This window comes from Megalops cyprinoides, chromosome 12 (assembly GCF_013368585.1).
Source record: "Megalops cyprinoides isolate fMegCyp1 chromosome 12, fMegCyp1.pri, whole genome shotgun sequence".
In the NCBI taxonomy this organism is placed as follows: domain Eukaryota; kingdom Metazoa; phylum Chordata; class Actinopteri; order Elopiformes; family Megalopidae; genus Megalops; species Megalops cyprinoides.
This window is the reverse complement of record NC_050594.1, coordinates 20,139,485-20,160,876: the sequence shown is the minus strand read 5'-3', so window position 1 is coordinate 20,160,876 and position 21,392 is coordinate 20,139,485. Positions and strand designations below refer to the sequence as shown.

At 44.0% G+C, this 21,392-nt stretch overlaps 1 protein-coding gene across 2 annotated transcripts; it reads right to left on the bottom strand.

Annotated features, from left to right (window-relative positions):
- Positions 1 to 266: 266 nt before the first annotated feature.
- On the bottom strand, positions 267 to 21,322 carry galnt16 (UDP-N-acetyl-alpha-D-galactosamine:polypeptide N-acetylgalactosaminyltransferase 16). 2 transcript variants are annotated; one of them, XM_036541981.1, is made up of 15 exons: positions 20,842 to 21,322; positions 13,305 to 13,486; positions 11,351 to 11,449; positions 11,138 to 11,205; positions 8,450 to 8,515; positions 8,027 to 8,148; positions 6,257 to 6,344; positions 5,793 to 5,877; positions 5,580 to 5,683; positions 4,375 to 4,501; positions 4,171 to 4,263; positions 3,930 to 4,013; positions 3,206 to 3,332; positions 2,883 to 3,002; positions 267 to 1,004 (listed from the first exon to the last, which is right to left on the bottom strand). In XM_036541981.1, exons 1-15 carry the CDS (start codon positions 21,046 to 21,048, stop codon positions 861 to 863), a joined length of 1,716 nt encoding a protein of 571 aa, XP_036397874.1. In that variant the 5' UTR covers positions 21,049 to 21,322; the 3' UTR covers positions 267 to 860. The 2 variants fall into 2 exon arrangements, with proteins under 2 accessions (XP_036397874.1, XP_036397875.1); XM_036541982.1 differs by having other exon boundaries at positions 2,883 to 2,999.
- Between the last annotated feature and the right edge of the window lie 70 nt (positions 21,323 to 21,392).

Sequence of the window (21,392 nt, the reverse complement as noted above, 5' to 3'; positions counted from 1 at the left end):
GTATTTACACACATACACATGGATACATGGACTTAGTTGCACCTATAAAGAACTGCAAAAAATCCATGTCAAATAATGTGGCTTCTTCAGTCAGGATACATCAGTGGTTTAATATGTAATGGCATTTAACAATTCTAGAATTTTGTGTTCATGTTACTTTTATTGTTTAGTTAACACATGTTTTTGTCTTTTAAATCAGAACCCAGGTGAATTTAGTTTTTATTTAAAATATTTACACATTTAGAAAAGAACGACAACAACAACAAAAAATACATTCTCTGGACTGGTCACATCATTTTTCCCCTTTCAGTGTGGTCTGGAATAAGGTTGCCATGCAAAAACAAAAAACAACAATGTGCCTGAAAGTGCTTCAGATGGCCTTATCTAAAACCTCTCCATTTAACATCCTTCCCGTCCTACAGTGAAATCCATCCATATCTTAGTTTCCAAATTCAATCTGTGTCACTGACCAGTCAACCAAATGCCAAGCCAGCACTACAACGCTCCGATTTGGCCAAGAATTGTGAAAACTCTCATTGAAGACAGCTAATAAAAACTATGAGCAAAAAATGTCCACGTTGAGGGTGAGGAATTACAGTTGTAAGCTCTAAGGTGGTTCAGGGGGGCTTGAGAATTCAGAAAACTTCCATGCCTTCTCCCAACCCCCATCCTCAATCACACACAACTCCAGAAATCCCAGAAAAGACCACAAAAAGGAGACTCCTGGGACACATTCACTTCCTGACAGTGGCTCCTCCCGCACGGACTGTATGCATTCACGATCCACTTGGTCCTAGTGCATAACAATCTTCCATTCCCATTTACCCCCAAACACACACACACCCATCCCTCCATTTCGATCAGGTGAGCAGCTGCGGCTCCCAGGATTGGCTGGCAAGCTGGGGGCGGCACTGTGTGATGACAGGGGGACCTGCGGGGGGCTGACTGTCCAGACAGAGACCACTGACCACATGCTGCAAAGCAGGACCCTTCGGCTTCCACTTCTGTAAAAAGGGGAGTTGGGGGGTGGGGGAGTCAGGAAACAGCAACCATTATTTGCACTGTGAAACCCATATAAAAACAACAAAGAAATGCTCAGGTGAGATGTGGGGCCCTGACTTGAGTAGTCTTGAGTTGACATCCCTGTTCCTCTGCTGCATTCCTAAACAGCCACTGGGCTCAGAATGTGCTCTACTGAGGGCAGTGTAAATGGGCTCTAGAACCAGTCAGTTCTGGATTACAGTAATCAGCTGAGTGTCTGAGCTGGTCTTTGTATTAGCGCAGTAGAAAAGTAAATGTACCACACAATTATACAGCGGTGCCCGGAAGAATTAAGACAAGCTCCCAACAAACCCACATCAGTGTACTGCAAAATGATCTGCAGGTGTTGGACTTGAAGTTGGGGAGAGAATGTTTCTCTTTAAAACGTCCCCTGATATTGATGGATTTGTAAAATTATTTTAATCATTGTGAGAACAGGGAACACCACATGTTTGTGATTCTAACCCTGCAGACTTCTCTATCAGGTTTTGATTTGTATTCTCTGGAAAATAAGGCACAGTTACACCATGTTCATTGCTTACAGCAAAAATAATTCTGGGAATAAGTAATCTGACAAAACTAAACTTTACCATTCTGTAAAACTAAACTGTTTTTTTAAAGCACACCCGAGACAAGAGCCAGAAATTAGAGGAAATTGCTGGGATACTTCCTAATGGAATGGACGTGATCTGAGGTGCACACAGAGTTTGCATTGTAAATAAATCACTCAAGAAGAGACACGTTAAACCCCATAGGCCAACAATAAATTAATCAGTATCAAACTTCAAACAACAACAGAGTCTGACTGGGCCAAGCAGACTTGAGTGGGAACACATGGAGCTTTTACTGAGGCACAAGAGGTGTGGAGGCAGAGATAACTGAGAAGCAGGAAGGGGGGAGAATGCAGAATGTGTGTGTGTGTGTGTGGAAGCACGAGGTGGTGGTGTTGGGGGGTGGTAATGACCAAGAGTAGAAAGGAACCAATGCTCTCCAGCTGTCTGACTGACTAATACACACACTGCCATTCATACTGCTGTCAACAGGCAAAACATAACACGTAATGAGCACCAGAATACACGTGGTACAAATGGCTTTTCAGTAAAAATGCTGCAATGAGGCAGTGTATTCAATTAGGCAGAATATTCAGTTTGCTTATCTAACCATTGCAACCCAGACTGTGGGTTTGACTACACTGTCATGTTATTTTGTTTATCACAATGGAAGACAGAAAGCAATCACTGCCAACCACATGAAATTTAGATGTGGGAGAAATATGGGATATTAAAAAACCGAGTCACAAAATTCCACTCAGCTTTGAGGTCAGAGGTCTGACCCCGCCCACAAAAAACAGAACATTTACAACTCTGGGAAGATTCCCTGGGAAACAGAGGAACACAGACTGGCTTCCTGGTCCATGGTCTCAGGAGATGGGAGGACAGACTCACACATGGTTCGGTTACAGTGCAAGCCCAGAGGTCATAAATCACTCTGGTTCTGGTCCAAAATCTAGCAAGGAATAAGGGAGCCTCATTTGCCTTGATGAAGGGGGAAACAGGCCAACTGGCCAAAGTGGATAGGCCCTGGTCCCAATGACTGTTGGGAGAAAAATCCCCCTGATTGGATTGTCTCCACAAGGACAAGGTAGTTCTACTCCATAGCACTGGAGCCCTTGGAGCTTTGAGTAATTCTGTTCTCCTTCTCCCAAAATTCCCACCCACATAACCCTTTTTCCTAATGCTCTCTCCCCTTCCTTCTGACCCGTAAAACCACACATCCAGTCCCTTTGACCCATCTTTGAGAATCATCTTTTCCCCTGTAGTCCAGCATTTCTATCTGCTCACCTGTTTGCCATCTTTTGGGTTGCAAGGTTCCATCTTAACCTTCGACCCCGAAGAGAAAGCAGCGATAGCCAGGCAGAGGTCCTGCTGTCGAATAAGAGGCTCCACCAGTGTCCACTTCTGCTGAGGGACAGAGATGCAGTGCAGAAATGGCTGAAAGGTCACTTCTGCGTAATTTCAGGACAAGGCTACTGAAGAAAAGAACAAGACTCTAAAATTAGAAAAATCTTTCCTGGAGCATGTTCACCCACGCATGCACACACATGCATGTACACACACACACGCACACGGGCACAGGAACACACACTCGCTCTCTGTGCTCTGACCTGTGACTGGGGCCAGTTGGCCCCGCTGCCCCTGCACTCCCCCAGGCCCAGGCTCTCTGTGCCGTGGGACTCCAGACACAGCCCACCCTGTTTAAGCACACTGGCCACTGCTTCCTGCTCTGGGATCCTGGCAGGGAGAGAGAAAGACATATTCTTTAATAAAATGAGCAGTTCCCTCCTTCTCGTAATTTACTGTCCCACAAAAGATGGCAGTCATTCTAGGAGAGGGACACACAGCCCCACCACGGGCCTAATAAAATGCCACATGTCATGGCTTGAGGCTGAAGCAGTGAGCGCTCTGCATGTGGGCAGGATCAATCAATACTGTTCTGTCCATTTTGGAGTCTTTCCCTTTCTCTCCCACCATGTGTGAATGAGTGTGTTCTGATTTACTTTGCTTTGGTAACACAAAAAATGTGCCAGTAAAGCTCATTGTAGTGGATTTCATTAAAGAGAAATGAGAGAAAGGGAAAGACAGAGAGAGACAGAGAAAAAAGGGGAAATCTTAGATGGGACAAATGGATATTACTGGCACCTGGTCCTGTGAAGAACAAGCAGACTGAAAATGAAGACCCCAGCAAATAAGAGAGATACAAAAACTGTAAAAGAGTGTCCACCCTTACAAGACGCTTGTTTCCTCCTTTGGAAGGAATAATCTTAATGTCCAAGTGTTGTGGTGTGGAAGTAAACAGATCAATCACCTAGATGTCAGAGTCAAACTCACTTCAGTTCAGGGTACACATTCTCCAGGTACCAGCGGAAGGAGTTGCAGTTTAGCTTGCGACGGAGAGCCAGGCGGTCTGAGATACTGCACACGGGAGGAGAGAGGAAAGGAGACAACAAGAATCAGAAACCAGTAAAACAAAACGTCCAACTGTGCCTTTGATGAAGTATCTCATTCACTTGAGCAGCTGCACATTTAAGGGCGGATGAAAGAAAAAGAGAAGAAAGATCTTGAGGCTGACCTGCCAAAGGATTTGCCCTGTGCGGAGGGCCTGGCGGCATAGTAGTACTGCTTATATTCATCCATCCACACCTCAGCTGCTCTACGCGTGTTCCTGACAGACACACGGAACGAGAGGGTGTCACAGCAACGCGGCAAATAAACACACACAGCAATGCCTGGATGCAGGCGGTCCTTTTAAATGCTGTCAGTATAGCCCACTTACTTGATGTAGGTAAGAGCGTTGCCCTCTGGGAAGTCGTAGGGGTGGCGCTTCCTGAAGACGTGGCCCACACGGCTGCAAGGGAGAATCTCCAGACTGCCCCCACACATCCACACCCTGAAGGAAAGCTCTGACGGAGGCAGAGAGAGGGAGCGAGAGCACAGACAGAGGTGAAGAAAGAAAGAGAAAACAAAGGATAATGCTCAAAAATATAGGCCTCTTCATGAAAAAATTGAATTTATGCATAAATCATTACTTATGTAAGTCGCTTTGGATGAAACCGTCAAATGCCGAATGAATAGATGAAAATGTAATATGTAAAGGAGACATATAATACAATAAAACCTGGGAATATACATATATTACCATTAGCAAGAAAATACTGACAGCTTAGGTTATAAGAAGACTGCTCAGATGCCTCACTGGGAGGTCTATGCCCTGTGTATCTCATATCTGAGCACTGTATCAAAACAGCATGGGAGCCAAGACTGTGAGTCATGAACAGTGAGACAATGCAGCACAGGTGGAGAGCTCAGCTCCTGCCCTGGATCTCTTCGCCACGAGTGGCCGCGCTCCTCCTCCATACACTCACTGAAAGGTTCAAGCCGCACTGGGTTATCTGTCTCACTCACTTACGATACTCTCCTGCGGCTCTAAACACATGGCTCCAGGTTTTCTACTCTTTCAGTTCTGACACTGACAAATTACATATGAGAGAGGATACACTTACAGTGTATGCATCAGTCAGTCAAAATGCGCGTTGTGGTGTATCATTAGGACATAACTGCAGCTCTCCTGACCTGCCTGAGCTGTGAGTCAGCTACATGTGGGGGCATTTTCAAAGCAAACTGACCTGGAATGAGAGCATGCAGGCCAATCCCTGTTATCACAGTAGCTTGGCCCAGGGCCAAGGTGAGTTGAGAGAAAGAAGGCAGGCTTATTCTCTGTTGATATCTCGAGAAGGGTCTGACTGCAAACAGGCAAATCTTTCCAAAATGGCAGTCTTGGCATGACATGCTGGGACAGGATCATTTGGACGAGACTTTGTTTTTCGACAGATCCACGTCTAGCCCTGCTGCAGCCAGTACCTATTTCATTTCTGAAATGTGGTGGCTTTAAATCACTAGAACTAACTGGCGACAACGGTGATGATTATTTTCCAAGGGGAGAGAAATCATGAAACACAGAACAAGTTGTTCTTTACTCACCAAAGTTCTCCCCTCCCCAGATGTCCATGTGAGTGTCATACTGGCCCAGATGGTTAAACCAGCTCTTGTCCATCACAAAGATGCCACCAGCGATGACCGGAGTCCTGCAAGGGAACAGCCACGGCATTCAGTCATGCACAATCACAACAGCAGAGGAACAAGTGGCAGTGAAGCTGATAGGCTGAACAGCAGAGGTATCAATGACAGAATCACCTGATAGGCTGTGTGGGGTCAGTTCTGGACATTTTCTGCTCAATAGGAATCTGCTCCCACTTAAAGTGCAGACTCCAATCAAACCCTGAGCCAGAGAGAGAAAAAGAGAGGCAAATTGGGTTAGAGATTTTTTTTCATTTGTTCATGTAGCCTTTTCCTCCTTATATATCTTTCTTTTTAAAATGTGTTATAGCAGCATTAATATTTATATCAGTTTGTAAAACACAGTCATCTTTATTGCTGTTGTAGTTTTTACTGTATCATATTTTCCCCATTTGTAACCCCATTTTTAGTAGTATTGTTGTAGTATGAGTCATTCCAATAAAGGAAAATATGCGAGAAAGAGAGAGTGAAAGAGGGAGGGAGGGAATAAGAGTGAGAGAGAGAGACATCAATGTGGCATCCATGCTGCACTACTCAGATCCTGAAAGCAGAGCAGAGACCTGATCTGACATTGCACTCACCTCCCCTCAGGTCTGCGGATGCTGCCAGGTAGGCAAAGTTGTCCAAGCTGATTACATCAATGATGGGGCTGACGACACGCGTGTGGTCCTGGGATAGAGGGCGGGTTAGTCTGCATCCGCTCCCATCACACCTACAGCTGCTGCTGTGCTTTTTATGAGCTCTGACAGCACCCGGCACTGTCATGCTACTTCACAGCAACGCATAAAAATCTCACACGTTCTCTTACTCCTTGACATCACTGTGATTGCGGCTGTGTAGAATGTAGAAGCCAAAACATTCCATAAACCTTTTTTGTGTCACTGATGTATTTTTTACCAAGCCAATATTTAGAAATTAATTCTGCATAATTCAGATGATGTCATGCTCTGTTTATTGTAGAAAAGCTGAACATCATGCATCGGAACGTGTCCATAAACTACACATGGGCAAAGACTGTGGACGTGCAGAAACCTGACTACAGGGGGTTAACGATGGTGACAATGGTGACCCCAGCACCAAGGAACATGATACCCAGAGTAAACAGACCAGGGGGGCCAGTTAAGGCAGGAGAATTAAAGGGACAGCTTCCAATTAAAGCTGATGTTCGCCTGGAGAGGCTGAACTCACGGTGAACTCTTTGCACTTATATCAGTGTGAGGGAGTGAAAGGAACATTACTGCGCCAGACTTCTGCAAGCACTTTCAGCACAGCCTTTAACTATATATTTATTTAGTTAACCAGCTTTTAAAATCACAGAATAAAAATTTACATTTCAATTACTAGGTACTATGAAGGCCTATTCTCTGTCCTTCTCTCTCCCTCTCTCTTTCTCTCTCTCTTTCTCTCTCGCTCTCTCTCTGAAGAGGCTGAATTGGCAAGCGCACAGCAGTCCTGCACACTTGAGATGAAAGGCAGCAGTATTTATCCAAGAGAGGCACTAATTAACACTTTTGTTTTTGTCAGTGGGAGTGTAATTATTTAAATATTCTCTTTCACGTCCCTTAAATGGCTCCTGCTGGAGATTAGTTCACCATGCTTTGCACAGCAGGGACATGAACTAATACTGTATGTTTCATATCCTAAACTTGAAGTGTAAAAAAACTGCTCTTCCAGGTCCTGACATAATTGAGTGCAGTGAAATGACTGGTGCAAGCCAAACAGAGGAGGAGTCAGAGAGAGCTGTGAGTTAGCTGTAGGGGTAGAGGAAGGAGAGGGAGCAGGGTAGAGGGAATGGGTTAGAGTACACTTTAGGGATGAGAGGGGATAAGGGAAGGTACGGTACTAGTCAAAAGTTTGGACACATTTTTATTTCTTTATTTTATTTTATTTTAACAGTGCAAACATCAAAACATCGAAATAACACAAATGGAATTATGCAGTGAGCAAAAAAAGTGTTATGAACAAATCAAAACTAGATTCTTCAAAAAAAGCCAAAAATATTAAAAAAAATTTTTTTGGGGGGGTAAGAAATTCATACATAGACAAATATAAATAGTGAGGTTGATGACTAAGAAACAAATTTCAAGCATGTAAGCATAAGTCTTTAAATCAAAATTTCTTTGAATGCATGTTCATGTTACCATAATCAGGTGTGTCCGCACTTTTTACTGGTACTGTATACTTGGGAGGAGAGAAGGGAGTGGTGATGGGATGCATTTCACTGGACGCAGGACAGCAGTTGTCTGTGTTATCAGCAGGGCAGGAGAGCTGCATGGAGGGAGCTAGAGGAATGACTGTGCTCTGTACAGCTCAACTGTGTGTCCGTGAGAGACAGTGGGCATTGTCTGTACCTCTTTCACCCTCTGGATCATGGGCTGGAGCCAGTCCGTGTTGACCTCACAGTGGCTGTCCAGGAAGGTCAGGATGGACGCGGAGGCTACGCTAGCTCCACGAACCCGGGAGCGGATCAGACCTTAGAGGGAGAGACGGACGGTGAGAGGGTCAGCTTAAGAGTAAGGGAAGGGGTGACACAGTGGCACCTCCAACATGCGTGTTTCCCACTGTGAGCACCCAACAGGGAGCCGCACCTTCTCCTACAGCTACGGTACCTTCCCAACACATGTCCACAGCTTCCTTCTCCCTCAATGTCAGCTCCTTCCCTCCACTCCCTATGTCCTCTCTCCCACCCTCTTCCTCTCTTCGCTCCCTGCCTTTCCCTCTCCTTGCCTCTCCCCTCTCCCCAGGCCTCCAGCGCAGATGTTGGCCACACTCACCCTCTCTGCGTTCGTTCCTCAGACAGCGCACCTTGGAGATCTGAGTGAGCAGCTGGCAGTCTTCAGCTAAGGAGGTCAGGGAAGAGTAGGTTACAGCCACAGCTAATAAGCAGTGTTAACAATGCTGAACGTTACCAATGACACCCACATTTGCAAACACTGTACCTACACTCACAATTTCCCAAGTGATATAGACTGGGCGAGGAAGACACACAAACACATGTTGCATGCTTTCTACAGAGACACACATCTCCCTGTTGCAAACAAGGATATAGAGCAGTTAAGATGCCAGTTTAAAAAGATATATACTGACAACACAAATTGGCTGCATTGAATGCATCCACTTATCATTTTTAAACTTCACCTTATATCCCTGGTTGATACCGAAGAAATGTTCCCACATCCAGTGTGGATATACACACACATATACACAGGTAACACAAACACACACGCATACACACACAAATGGATATGCACACATGCATGTGCACACTGAGACACACACACACACACACACACACACACACACACGCGCACACACACACACAGACATACACATACATACACACAGACACACGCAGAGCACTGCAGGGAGTGTAGCCTATCAGCAAGGCGACTCTTGACTGAAGGATTAAGAGTGATCTCATCTTGTGTTAACCTCTCTGCTCAAATCAAGCAGAGCCCCACTGGAAGCCATCCGAAACGGAAAGGCTTAGGCATGGACGAGTTTGCTAATCCACAGAGAGCATGTGAGTGTGTGTGTGTGTGTGTGTTCCTGTGAATATGTGAGTGCATATGGATGTGTACACGTGTGTTTCTGTGAATGTGTGTGTGTGTGTGCGCATATGTATGTGCTGGCATATGGATGTGAATGAGTGTGCATGTGAATGTTTGTGTGTGGGTGCATGCAAGCCTGTGTAATTGTCTCTGTGCGCATGCATTTGTGCATATCCATTTGTGTGTGTTTGTATGTGTATATTCATGAGATGACATGTGTATGAGTGAGCGTAGGTATGAGAACATGTCCAAATGTGTGGATGCATGTGAACGGTGTGTGTGTGTTTATATGTGTGTTTATAATACATATATGTATATGTAGGTGTGTACACCTGTGTGGGTGAGTGAGTGTGTGAGTGCACGTGTGTGTGCTTACATGTATGCATGCAAATGTGTGTGTGTGTGTGTGTGTGTGTGTGTGTGTTTGTGTTTGTGTGTGTTCCCTCACAGCTCTGCAAGTAAAGAGGAGACAGATGGTGGGAGGAAGCTACAGGGAGGCGATTTGACTGGATTACTGTTAGAATAGCAGCCCTCTGCCTCCTGAAAAGCTGCACAGGACTCATACCTCACTGGCGTCATGACAACCAGGTTTCGTCAATGAGGGGTGCAAGGTTGGGGGGGTGAGGGGTGGCATGTGTCAGGACTGTGCTACCGCATGTGCCTCAATTTAGCAACAGAATAGCTTGCTCACTTTTATTAAGGACAGAATTAAAAGGCTTTAGAAAGAAAGAAAAATCCCTCCTGCACTACTGATTCACTGCAGTGTTAGCTACATGTCCCCACTTTCACTGTATCCCTGCCATGCAATAACGGACTGTTACGTCCTGAACATGATGTTAATGAAACTAGCCACCTCCCAACACTCTCCATTTCCTGACAGGCAGTGCCATCTAACAGCCTGCACAGCCCTGGCGCTGACACACTTATCAGAGCAACTTGTTTTGATGTCAATACGCCCTCTGCGAGTTCCTGTTGGGACATCCCCGCACGGGCCGGGTGAACTCTGACACCCCTCCAATTTGTGCTAGTCTGGGCCCTGATGATGGGCGGAATATCAGACTCATATGGTGTTAATTAGGGTGAGTGGCACGGAGAGGGAGAAAGTCTGTTTGCTTAATTGACTTCGCTCCTACCTAGGGGGAAAATGGACGTCAGTTAACAACCCTCACTTTTGTTTCTCAGTTTTTTTTTTCTCATGCGAACACAACTTGTGCAAACATCCCATTGTAAACCTGTGTTTCCCAGATATGGAAAAGGAGGCATATTGCTGTTGGCCCCTGCGTAGCCTACATGACTAATCCTCTCTTCGAGTTTTCATCCAAAGGCGGCCCTTTCCACAAAGTAGGTTATGCATGCGGTTTTCATTTCTCGGGATGTGTGATCCTGCACGGTGATGGATCTCCCATTATACCATGACCAGACACTGACTTCAGTCCTGCCTTTCTGTCATTGCAGTTCTGCTCGGAACCACAGTGCGCCTCTCTGAACATAACAGAGACAGATGACACCTCAGAGAGGTAAGGCTTGGCCCAACAGTATCATCAATAACAGGCACAGACATTATAAATGAAACACTAAAATTCTCCATTAAAGAACCAGCATTGCTGCTTTTACCTTGTATCTCAGCCTGTCTGATGGATAGAGGGGTCAGAGGTCACCCTGCAGACAGGGGCCGGCTCAGAGACACATCGCTCACACCAGTGTAGCTCAGAGACAGGCTGCTTTTACATCTGTACAATCAATCTGTTCCCCTGGGTTACAAAACCAAGATGCCTAAAGCATCTCACAGACAGGCTGTTACAAGGGATGAAATCTCACACAAATACCAAACACAAAATGAAGTATGTCACACAGACACACACACACACAGGCAAGCATTGTTGTGTGTCCGTTCAGAGAGGAGACACCTACGGTCCGTGCTGAAGTCATCTACAAGGATTATCTCCTGGATCAGGGAGGCGGGGCTCCGCAGCAGGACACTAAATGAGGGGGAGAAAGAGAATAAGCTATTTTTCTGGTTCCCCCAATCCCAAGAGCAAAAATGCACAATGCTTATGCAGTCAGCGACAATTTCTAACCGCTCCTTTCTTCCTTCCTTCCTTCCTACAGGTCAGCGTTCCCCACCTTTTAATGGTGCGCAGAAGTGTGGACCGTGCCTCATTGTGGAATGTGATGATGACACTTGTGGCTGGCAAGTCGGGGTCAAAGTTCACCGATGCACACCTACAGGATGTAAAACAAACCATCTTGAAAAGATGCTACACGTTGATTGTATCTAACGAGGAATTTGTGGCAAAAGAATGAACAGAAAAGCAATGCTCTATAAGGACTTTCACAATCTGTTTTTGCAATGTTATGCTTCAAGACTTGATCAGGAAGGGTCCAACCAGAATTCAGTGAAAGCCTGCAGAAAACTAACATTGTATTACATTCTGACTACCATCTAGGATGAAGGTATAATACCAGCACTGTTTAAAGTATTTAAAAACCAAACAGGAGAACCAGTAAGCCAGTAAGGTGAAAGTCTAGCATTTTCCTAGCTGTATCTCCTGCATTTTATTAGTTTCGAACCAGTCTCCAGCCTGTACCACACTAATGAAAAACAGAGAGCTCCTTCTGTCACTTGAGAAAAACGGTCTGCGTTTCCCCTGCTGTGTCACTGCTGGGGGCAGGGGATCACTGAAAAGGGGGTGTTACACACGGCCTATTGCCTGATGGTGGAAGTTTCTCTGTTCTCTGCCAGCATCTAATTCGACCAAAGCGTAGACAACCGGAGCTTGTCCACCATTAAAGACTTAAACTAGGCATAACTGTGAGGATCCCAGGGTTCCACCTGTTCTTTTCCACTGTCTTTTCTGTCAGGCTGAACAAGAACCATACGACTGGGAACTACACTGCTTCAGCCCTGTAACAAAGCTGGTATGAGCAAAACCAGAGCCAGTGCTGTGAGTGAAGCTGTCCTGCTCACTGGCAGGCACAGCCAATCAGACGAAAGTGAAAAGTATAATTTTTTTGGGAACCTACCAGTAAAATCTGAAAGGCAAATGCCACTTTTTAGAAAAATGCATACTCTTAAATTGATTATGGAGTACTGAGTATTAAATCTTGGATGTTTCATCAAAATACACCTTGAAAGATGCTCTCACAATCTTAAAATAGTCCATCCCTTCAAAGATCAGCATAGACAGAGAGGGCTAAACAGAGGAACATCAACAGTAAGCAATAGCTTTAACAGGTCACTACTTAGAAAAAGGATAATTTACAGTTCTAGCAATCTAACAATACATATTATGTTAAATATTTTAGATTGATCATTTTCACTAGTTGCAAAAGTCTTATTCTGCCCTGATTGTATTTGTTGAAGGGTGTGCTTGACCAGGAGCAGCTTTGTATAAGGAAAGGAAACACAACTGAAGTACACTTGGGAAGCGTGCCAGCTATTTGGCTTGCGATTGGCTGTTCTAATTCCACCTGGCTCTGGTTCTTAGAGTGGAAAAGTGCCTAATGATATCAGTGAGGCTGTGCCAACTGTGTAGAGTGTACTTGCTTCTGCACCCTTTAATGCTTTTTTTTCCATAATTAACTGTGACTTTTATATGACAGACATGATATGACATGATGAAGTTATATATGGTCTATGTTGGCCACGCATGAAATAACTATGGAGCCCTGCATGTGTAGAATATTCCACGAAGGGATGGGAGTGATGGGTCCACGCTGTGCTCCGTACCACTGTCTACGTGTCACCATAGAGCAGTGCACCACTTAGCTTATTTTATTTGGAAAGAAAAACAAGTTTGTAGAGAGATAAAGAAGAGATCTGCAAGTGCCCATGGACCACATACAGCTGTGTTTGAGCTGATTGTGAAGGTCTTGCGTTTTGCCTGTAGTAATGTGCGTGTACATGGGTGTGTTCCATGCGGTGAGGAGTATACTGTATATGTTAACTGTAAACTGATGCTTGTGTGTGTGTGTGTGTGTGTGTGTGTGTGTGTGTGTGTGTGTGTGTGTGTGTGTGTGTGTGTGTGTGTGTGTGTATGTGTGTGTGCGCGCACATGCATGTGCTCGTGCGGTTTACCTGTAGTGGCGTGTATCTCGGATGGCACGCTCACTGCCCAACCGGTCGCTCTCCTGCAGGTTGAAGGCATGCTCTCTGTACGGGTCATCTCCTGCCTTCAGCTGCTTCCCAGACAGATACGCCTTCTCATCGAAGTGTCCCGCCTGCTGCCCCCCATGCTCCCCCCGTGGAGGCCGTGTCACCTGGAGGAACAGAGAATGGAGCCAGGGGGTCAGAAACCAAAGTCAGAGGAAAATGCTCCCTCTGAGTCTGGAGGGAGGAGCCTATTATCTCGAACTCTCCTAGCGAACTGGTTCTTGACCTGGAAACATCAGTAGAGTCAGTGGACTCAGATCTCCACAGTAAGGAACGTCACAAAAGAGAAAATAACATATGTCTGCTTCAGTGAGTCACCTCATTTAGAGGGAAAATTATCCAAATTTTCCCAGTTTCTTCTTTGCTATTATTATGTCATTGTTAATAAGGTCTCATAATATTGGTTTGGGCAACTTTTCTAGCAGACTGATGGTGCCAACCCCCAGACACAGGAATGAGGGAGCTGGTCCCGCTCAATCAGATAAAGAGACCTGAAAAGCACAAGTGGGTGAAATACTATAGAAGGCAGGAGGAAACAGAGGAACAAACAGGGTTAAAGTTAAGAAAGGCAGAGAAAATATATAAATTTGATAGAAAAATGAGGAGTGAGGAGAGAATGAAAGGGAGGAGAAAGGAGGAGCTGCATTCTTTAGCTCCGTGTTATTAATGATCTGTCAGGGAAAGGCTTAGCTCACGACGAGGTTTTGGACAGACATTATGACCTCACTTTCCATCTCAGAGTAAAAAACACTGACTGCAGCAGAAAGGAAGTATTTAAATTCTCAATGTACAAGATTAGAAATGATTTCGCGCTTAAAAAGATTCAGAATCCATAAGTCTACAGATCCTTTCCAAGACAATGTATCAACGTACAGGGAATGTTGTAAAGCCTAACCAATCACAAAGTGGGGCATGCTGTATAGCCCAGCCAATCATAATGTGTGGAATGTTGTACAGGCAAGCAAACCATGTGCTGAATGCTGTAAAATAAACGCAGTAAAGCCAAGCCAATTACAGAATGGGGAATTCTGTAGGATCAAGCCAATGAAATTGTGGGGAATACCTCCCCAGAGTCCCAGTAATCAAGGCTGCATGGATTGGTCAATGGTCTTTTGTGTCAATACCATATAGCTGAAATTACATGATCCACAAAGCTTGGGCAATTTTTTTTTTTTTTACAATTTTGACTTGAATTAAAAAAAAAAACTCACAGAAGCTTTTTAAAGGTACTATACAACTTTTTAAGCTGCATAGTAGCAAGAAATACTATAATACTATGCAATTATTTGTCCATTTTAAAATTGGAAATAAAATGCTAAATTTGTTGTCAATGCTTGCTGTATATCAACTTTTCCCTCTACTTCTGATTCAGAACCCATCAAATAGCTCAAGTGTTTTCTTTGGCCATCCTGTGTTGCTTGTCGGCCGTTGACCACAATATCAAGGAAGTGGAAAACATAACTCAAATTTCTCATCACACATTATGCATCACACAAACAGTGACAAACAGACCCTTTTGGCTTTTTATCAAAACTATCACACACAACTCCTCCATTAACACTCTGAAAAGTGTGCTCTTTGCCATTATATTTCATAACTCAGTGAAAATACAGAATCATAAACTGAGACACATTTTTAAAATCTACTTAAATAACCTCCCCACACAGTTTTAAGTTGACTAATCATTCGAATGACCATACTTGTTCTCCTTGCAAAATAAGCAATGAAATGAGCAATTATGTGCAATTACAGATGGCATGAAATTTCACATTTTCCACACATGCCCGTTCAGCTACATCAAGCGCAGGGACACTGCCTCACACAGCTGTGTGCAGGAACAAGCTGCAGAGGGGAACAGGTTGAGGACACCTCATGTGAAGTGTGTTCTAACCCTGAGGACAAACTGCGAGGCTGGAAGAGTTCTGAATAATGCCTTTATCAAGGACATGAAACACAAAGCAGTAAGCTCGTGATTAAAGGAAATAAAAACACGACGATGCCATGGGTCTGATTTTAAGGCTGCTGAATGTAAATACGAGCTGGATTCAAGGCTAAGACTCAGACTGCACTCAGATTGGTATGGAAGAAATCTTACCAGTGATGGACAGACTTTAAGTACAGATCGTGAATTCAAAAGACTGTTGAAAGCAAGGATGATTTTTAGACTTATAAAAAACAAGTGCAAGGCTGAAATTAGGCAATCATATGTGTCAAGATGCACTGATGAGAATTTAATATTCAGCTGCTTACATGACAAATGCAACAGGGGAAAATTGCAAATATTTTCTTCTAATCAGATTAAATTGTGCTTTAAGGTAATTCATAATGTGATTAAGACTATTTTGGAAATGCAAAATTGTAAAATTGTGACAATTAAAGCAATGCACACTCTAAATTAAATGTATTCCAGAAATAGGTACATATTTTCCAAGGAATACTCTTCAAAGTATAATCAGAAAAATCACCTGCAGGTTTTTTTTTCTGCCAAGTTCAGAAATCATCGCCATTTTATAAAAATCCCCTTTGAAGTAAATCCCACTTGAACAAAAGAGAAACACTGACCTTAAATGGAATCACCCTGGGTAAGTTAAGCAAAATCAAAGATGGACATGCTACCAGTCTCAAACACCTGGCATGGAATAATACAAACCAAAAAGTTTATTTCCAACCCCATGCAGACATCTATATGTACTCAACTCTACCTAAAAGCAGATAAAGACGTATGATTAACAAGAATGAAGGAAGTTTATGTGCCACTAGTTACCCACAAACTAAAGTGTGGAGTGTGGAGACAGTTTGCAATATTATTCCTGTCCTTTCCGATCATGCTTTAAGAGCACTGTCACGCTATCTCCAGCACTACAGGACTGACTGGCAGAGCATATTAATAAATAAGAGCCAAAAATACAGCCTTATGCGAAACTCAAGTTTCCATCACAGGGACTGAGTGTTTATTTATGTAAAGTATGAGAAGAGGCTGATGTCTATGTCTTCACAGTGGCCCAGGGGAAGGCTGGGGATCTTACAGACCAGACACATTGCTTCTTTCCATACGACTCTGCCACTAGCTTTCAGGAACCAGGTTGCCAAGGTAATGGGGATGGTACATTGGGTACTTCCTCTATCTTAATAATTGATGGTGGAAAGCGAGGAAAGTAGAATGGAAGGAAAGATGGAAAAAGAAGGAAGGAAACATGGTGTGTACACTGAAATTTGTTGCCATTTTTGCTATGGGAGTGGCTTTGATACCTGCTTACAGAATCAGAATGGCATTTCACCCCCATTTTGATTTCTTACTTTTTTTAAATTGCTAGGTTGTATTTATGCTAGTGTTACCATTAAAACAAATTTTGCAGAGGAAGGGAAGAGAAGGAGGGAGAGGGGACAAAGAGATAACAGAGAGGAAGAAAAAAGACATTGAGGTGGAGAAACTAAATTGTAAAAAAAAAACAGGTTTCCAGGGTCAAAGTTTGGGACAGGACTGGGGTCAGACAGTTGTGCCATACTCAAACAGGGCCGGAATGTGGAACTCAAGAGTGAGACGAGCACAGAGCACACACACAAACACAGCGGAGACACTGCCAGAGAGGAGCCACCCTTAGCCATCTGGGGCTCACAGCTTTTCCACATGGCATTACGGTGACTCATCATGGCTACGGTTTGGCCCATTTTAACAGGGAAGAGTTAATTGTCTCGGCCTAAACGTATAGGGACACAAGCGGTCAATGGGAGGGTTAGTTCATTTAGCACCCAGTAACCTCTTAACACCCAACCGATTCCAGGTGACCACCCTCAGTAGCGCTACAGGGTTAAAGAACTCTCCAAGAGTGGCCGTTTTATTTATTTCAGCCTGTGCTCTAAGCATTAAGGAGCCCCTCTAACAACACTCAGAACTGAGACGCGGTGGAGAGAGTTCAGGGGTCGGGCTGACTTAACTAGGAAACATAAACTGTAAGATATTACTGTACATGAGAAACACACGCAACACTCCCAATAACAAGCCCAAATCAAATTACAGCATGGTTACAAAAAGAATAGCGGGGGATAGCAGAGTTGCCATGGTTACAAAACAGCTGGCCTCCAAGTCCTGCACCCAGCTGCAGGGGCTCCAGAGTGAGGGTGGAGCAAAAGAGAAAAGAGAGAACACCAAAGAAAGGCAAAGAAAAAAGATGGAGAGAAAGAAAGCACAAAACAGAGATAAAGAAAGGAAAGAGAGGGGAGAATGGGAGCCCAAAACACTGGAAATTCCACTGTGTCATCACTTGTGTTAAAACAACTGAATCATACACGCTCAACAGCATTATTGATTGGGGTGGAACATTGGTGGCCACACAATCCACATTAATTCCTAATGTCCCTTACTGTGTCAACAATGCACAGAACACCTGAAAGCGAAAACATGGAGGAAGCGATGCGAAGGGCAGGCAAAACCTTCTGCTGAAGCAGAACACAGGATAAGCAGCATAATGTCTCCGGCACCGCACCGTCCAAAAAAATCCATCTCGCCTGCATCTAAATGATCAAATTCGCATCAAACTGAAAAGATTTCAATTACCCCGTTAAGGTAAAGGTAAACATGATTTACGTTTACCTTATGTAGCGGTGTGATTTATGTTTCAAGCATTAAAATGAGGCAGCACATCCCTTATTTAACAACTTGAGAAACTCCAGGCAGCGTTCAAAAATCTACAGTAACAGAAGATAAGCGTGTGACCTTTTTCTACGGTTTATCGGCTAAGGAGCTACACAGATGCCCTCCCTAACTCCATTCCCTCAGATCTCGACAAACAAAGCATCGTCACAGCCATGAGTAAAAGGAGAGATCCCATATCAAAGTTTGAGGCTGGAGCAACCCGAGGGCTCTGAGTTGCAGCCCATTGTTTCAATCTGTGCAACATAGCTCCCGTTAAACTGTGACAGAACGCACTCATCTGTCACAGTTTTCAGTCTCAGTTCTTCTCACTTGGTGTAGCGGATTCCAAATTATAAGTTCCCAGGTGAGCTCACCCATAGGATGCAATCTTGTGCTTTGTAGGGGTAAAGACTGCCATACCAACTAATGATACTGACCTATCCTACATTAGTCAATATAATTAATGCAAATAATTGAATGGCTTACAAGTTTTAAATCATGTCATCTGTGATCAAGCAGTCAAGCCCATAGTTCAGACAGTCAAACTCGCCTTGCCTCAGTCACAATTCACTTTGTCACAGTTATTTCTGCAGGAGTTAAATGGTCCACAGAAAATCTGTGAAAACTGAAGAGGCCACTTCCTGTCCCTTACACGGCAAACATGAGTCATGTTACCAGGGGGCATGTGTCTTCGGAGACGACCCACACTGTTGCTATGGAGCTACAGGCCATGGTCACGGTGATGCCGTAATTCAGTTAGATTAAGGAGCTCCTCTCAAGATTCAGGCTTGGTTCAGATGTCGGTGTCACAGTGGTCAGTTACATTGTAAATTAAGTTGCACTTTACTGGTGTAGTTATGTTGTAACTAATAATTACAATGTAGTTAATCTGCAATGGCATGTAGTTATACTCTTACACATAATTACTTACCTAACATGTTGAACCCAATAAATAGCAGTGAAGTGAAATTAAGATAATATGTAGTGGTATGTAGTTACACTATTGTTACCAAATTAGCTACAGGGTTAAGTAATACAAATTGTGTTTAAAAATATTAACTCATCCCTAATTGTTTGACAAAAAGCCCTGCCAGGAGTACACAAATATTATGATGCTACATGCATTTCACATGCATTTTACAGATATTTGTGCATGTGGCAGTGATGTTTCTTTCCTGTCTTTCATAAGACAGACACTCCAATTCAAGGTTTTAGTTAAAGCATAATCAGAAGTTGAAGAATTTAATTCATCTCCAATATTAGGACCTTGACTAAATTAGCTTATGCTGAGGATGGCCTGAGACCTACACCACAGGATGACCTGGTTTCTCTGCAGTTGCACCAGATCTATCTTAAGGTTAAAATGACCTGACCGAGAAAAGCTCCACAGGATATATGGTGACTTTTTCACCACAAAATCAGTTCAATAGTACTTAAAGTTGTCATAAAGAGCCTTGTTTCTTTGACTCTCAAAAAATGCCTGTATTGAACGGCAACACTAGTATACCAGCATACAGGACAGTTTGTAAGCTTTTCAAATGTTTCTGCCCAAATGCAGAATTTGTCATGTGAATGCCAGACAGGACATCGGCGCTCTCTGTTCATCTCGTAGTTGGAGTTCACGAGAGGGCTTTGCAGGCACAGTTGACTTGTTTTCGACGGTCTTGTAAAAGTTCTTTAGGAAAAGTGGTTTAATTGTTAGAACCTAGATCATTCACTTCTCGTGTTTTATAGCTAGATTATAACTCTTGTGAGAAGTGTAATGCCTTATTTATGGTTTGAATAAAACTGTCGATCAAGAATTATAGACCACGGGTTGAGTCTTTCCTGATGAGGTAATTAAATACTCAGATCTATTGCTTGTGTTTACCATACTCTGAATAGTGTTATCGCCTCCAACGCCAAGACACCAAGCAAAACAGACCACTTACAGTAAGCCATATATTCTCTGAACAGAATGACAATTTCTGCAGAAAAAAACAAACAAACAAAAAAACATGTAAGCCGCATATCTGCAGGTCGCAAATGAATGTATAACATATGCTTATATTGCAGTTACTACACATATAACACACACACTGCATTCGTGATTATATACATATATATATACATATATAAATAAATAAATATATATATATATATATTGCCTGAGTGAAGTCTGGTTCGTAGTACTGCATATAATATCCTTCCAAGCGAGAAGAGAATACCAGTGCAGCGTTCCGCCGAACGTTGAGCAACAAACATGGAGAATCCACAGATGACAACACAGACGTTAATGAGATTAAAAAATTAAACACAGTAAATTACGTCTCCCTCTTCAAGAATTCACGCAAATCTATATTTCCACGATTTAAAAAAATATTTAAGTTGCATTTTCCTAACACTGGCTCAATTTATTTCAGAAGAGTACATATGAGACACGAATGCATGCACAGAGGATCAGGGCTTACAACTTGGCAACCTACATGATTGGTAGGGAAAGCTTCTTATGGGTAATTGAGATCTTGCAAGCAACCAGAGAACGACGCACAAGTGCTGGATAAACTCAGTTCATAAACATACATGTTTTATATGAAAGCTCGACGAAAACGGGGGACTCCAAGCCACTGACAGTTCTCCTGTCTCTTTTTGTTTTACCTTGCAGAGCGCAATGACGTGCAGCTCAGCGTCGCGGTAATCAAAACGCACCTCCTGCAATGCATCAGCACACTGATTACTGCGCATCAACATGCAACACACACTCCCCTGCAGCGCCAGCTCTTTAGCACCGCAGTCTCCCTACCCCTCGTCTCGCACACCCTCTTATATTTGCCTCAATGAATTACTTACAATAAGCGGGATCGTCCTGTCGTCCCGGTGAATCTCCACACGACCCGCAGCCGCTCTCTGACCATGGCCCCTGCCGCCGGCGGCGCGGGTCTGCGACACCGAGGACGGGGAGGTGTGCGGTTTATTGTCCTGCCACAGGTAATAGAAGGTGCCCAGGATCCAGGCGACGGTCAGAATTGCGATGGCGTTGGCCCGAATCCTGCGCATTGTGAGCCCATAAGGAGGGCTCCGAAGCTCAGCCAAGATGAATTGGGTTTGGCTGTGGTCTGGGCAGGGAGCTGGAGCAGGAGGTGGCGGGTGTGGGGGGTGTAGCTCCGGTGATGCCTCTCGCTGCAGCTGACAGCTTCACTGGCTTCGAGCTGTTTTGTTGGAGCGGAGGTCCCAGCGCTAGGATCAGTGTGCGCAGAAAACCACGGTCCTAGCGCCGTGAGATTCCTCCCTGTCATCACAGCCGCTGCGCCAGGGTTCAGAGCGCGCGGCGCGTTTGCCCAGTGTAGAACAGTTTACTCCGTTGTCTTCAGGTTTATTTTTCGCTGTTTTGTTTGTTTGGT

What these genes read in the sequence shown, in the direction of transcription:
- galnt16 (XM_036541981.1), bottom strand. Translation starts at nt 21,048, where the DNA reads ATGCGCAGGATTCGGGCCAACGCCATCGCAATTCTGACCGTCGCCTGG. An exon ending in CTTCTGCGCACCATTAAAAG is followed by an intron (nt 11,206 to 11,350) that starts GTGGGGAACGCT and finishes CCCCTCATTTAG; the next exon opens with TGTCCTGCTGCGGAGCCCCG. An exon ending in GACCCCACACAGCCTATCAG is followed by an intron (nt 5,684 to 5,792) that starts GTGATTCTGTCA and finishes GTTCCCTTGCAG; the next exon opens with GACTCCGGTCATCGCTGGTG.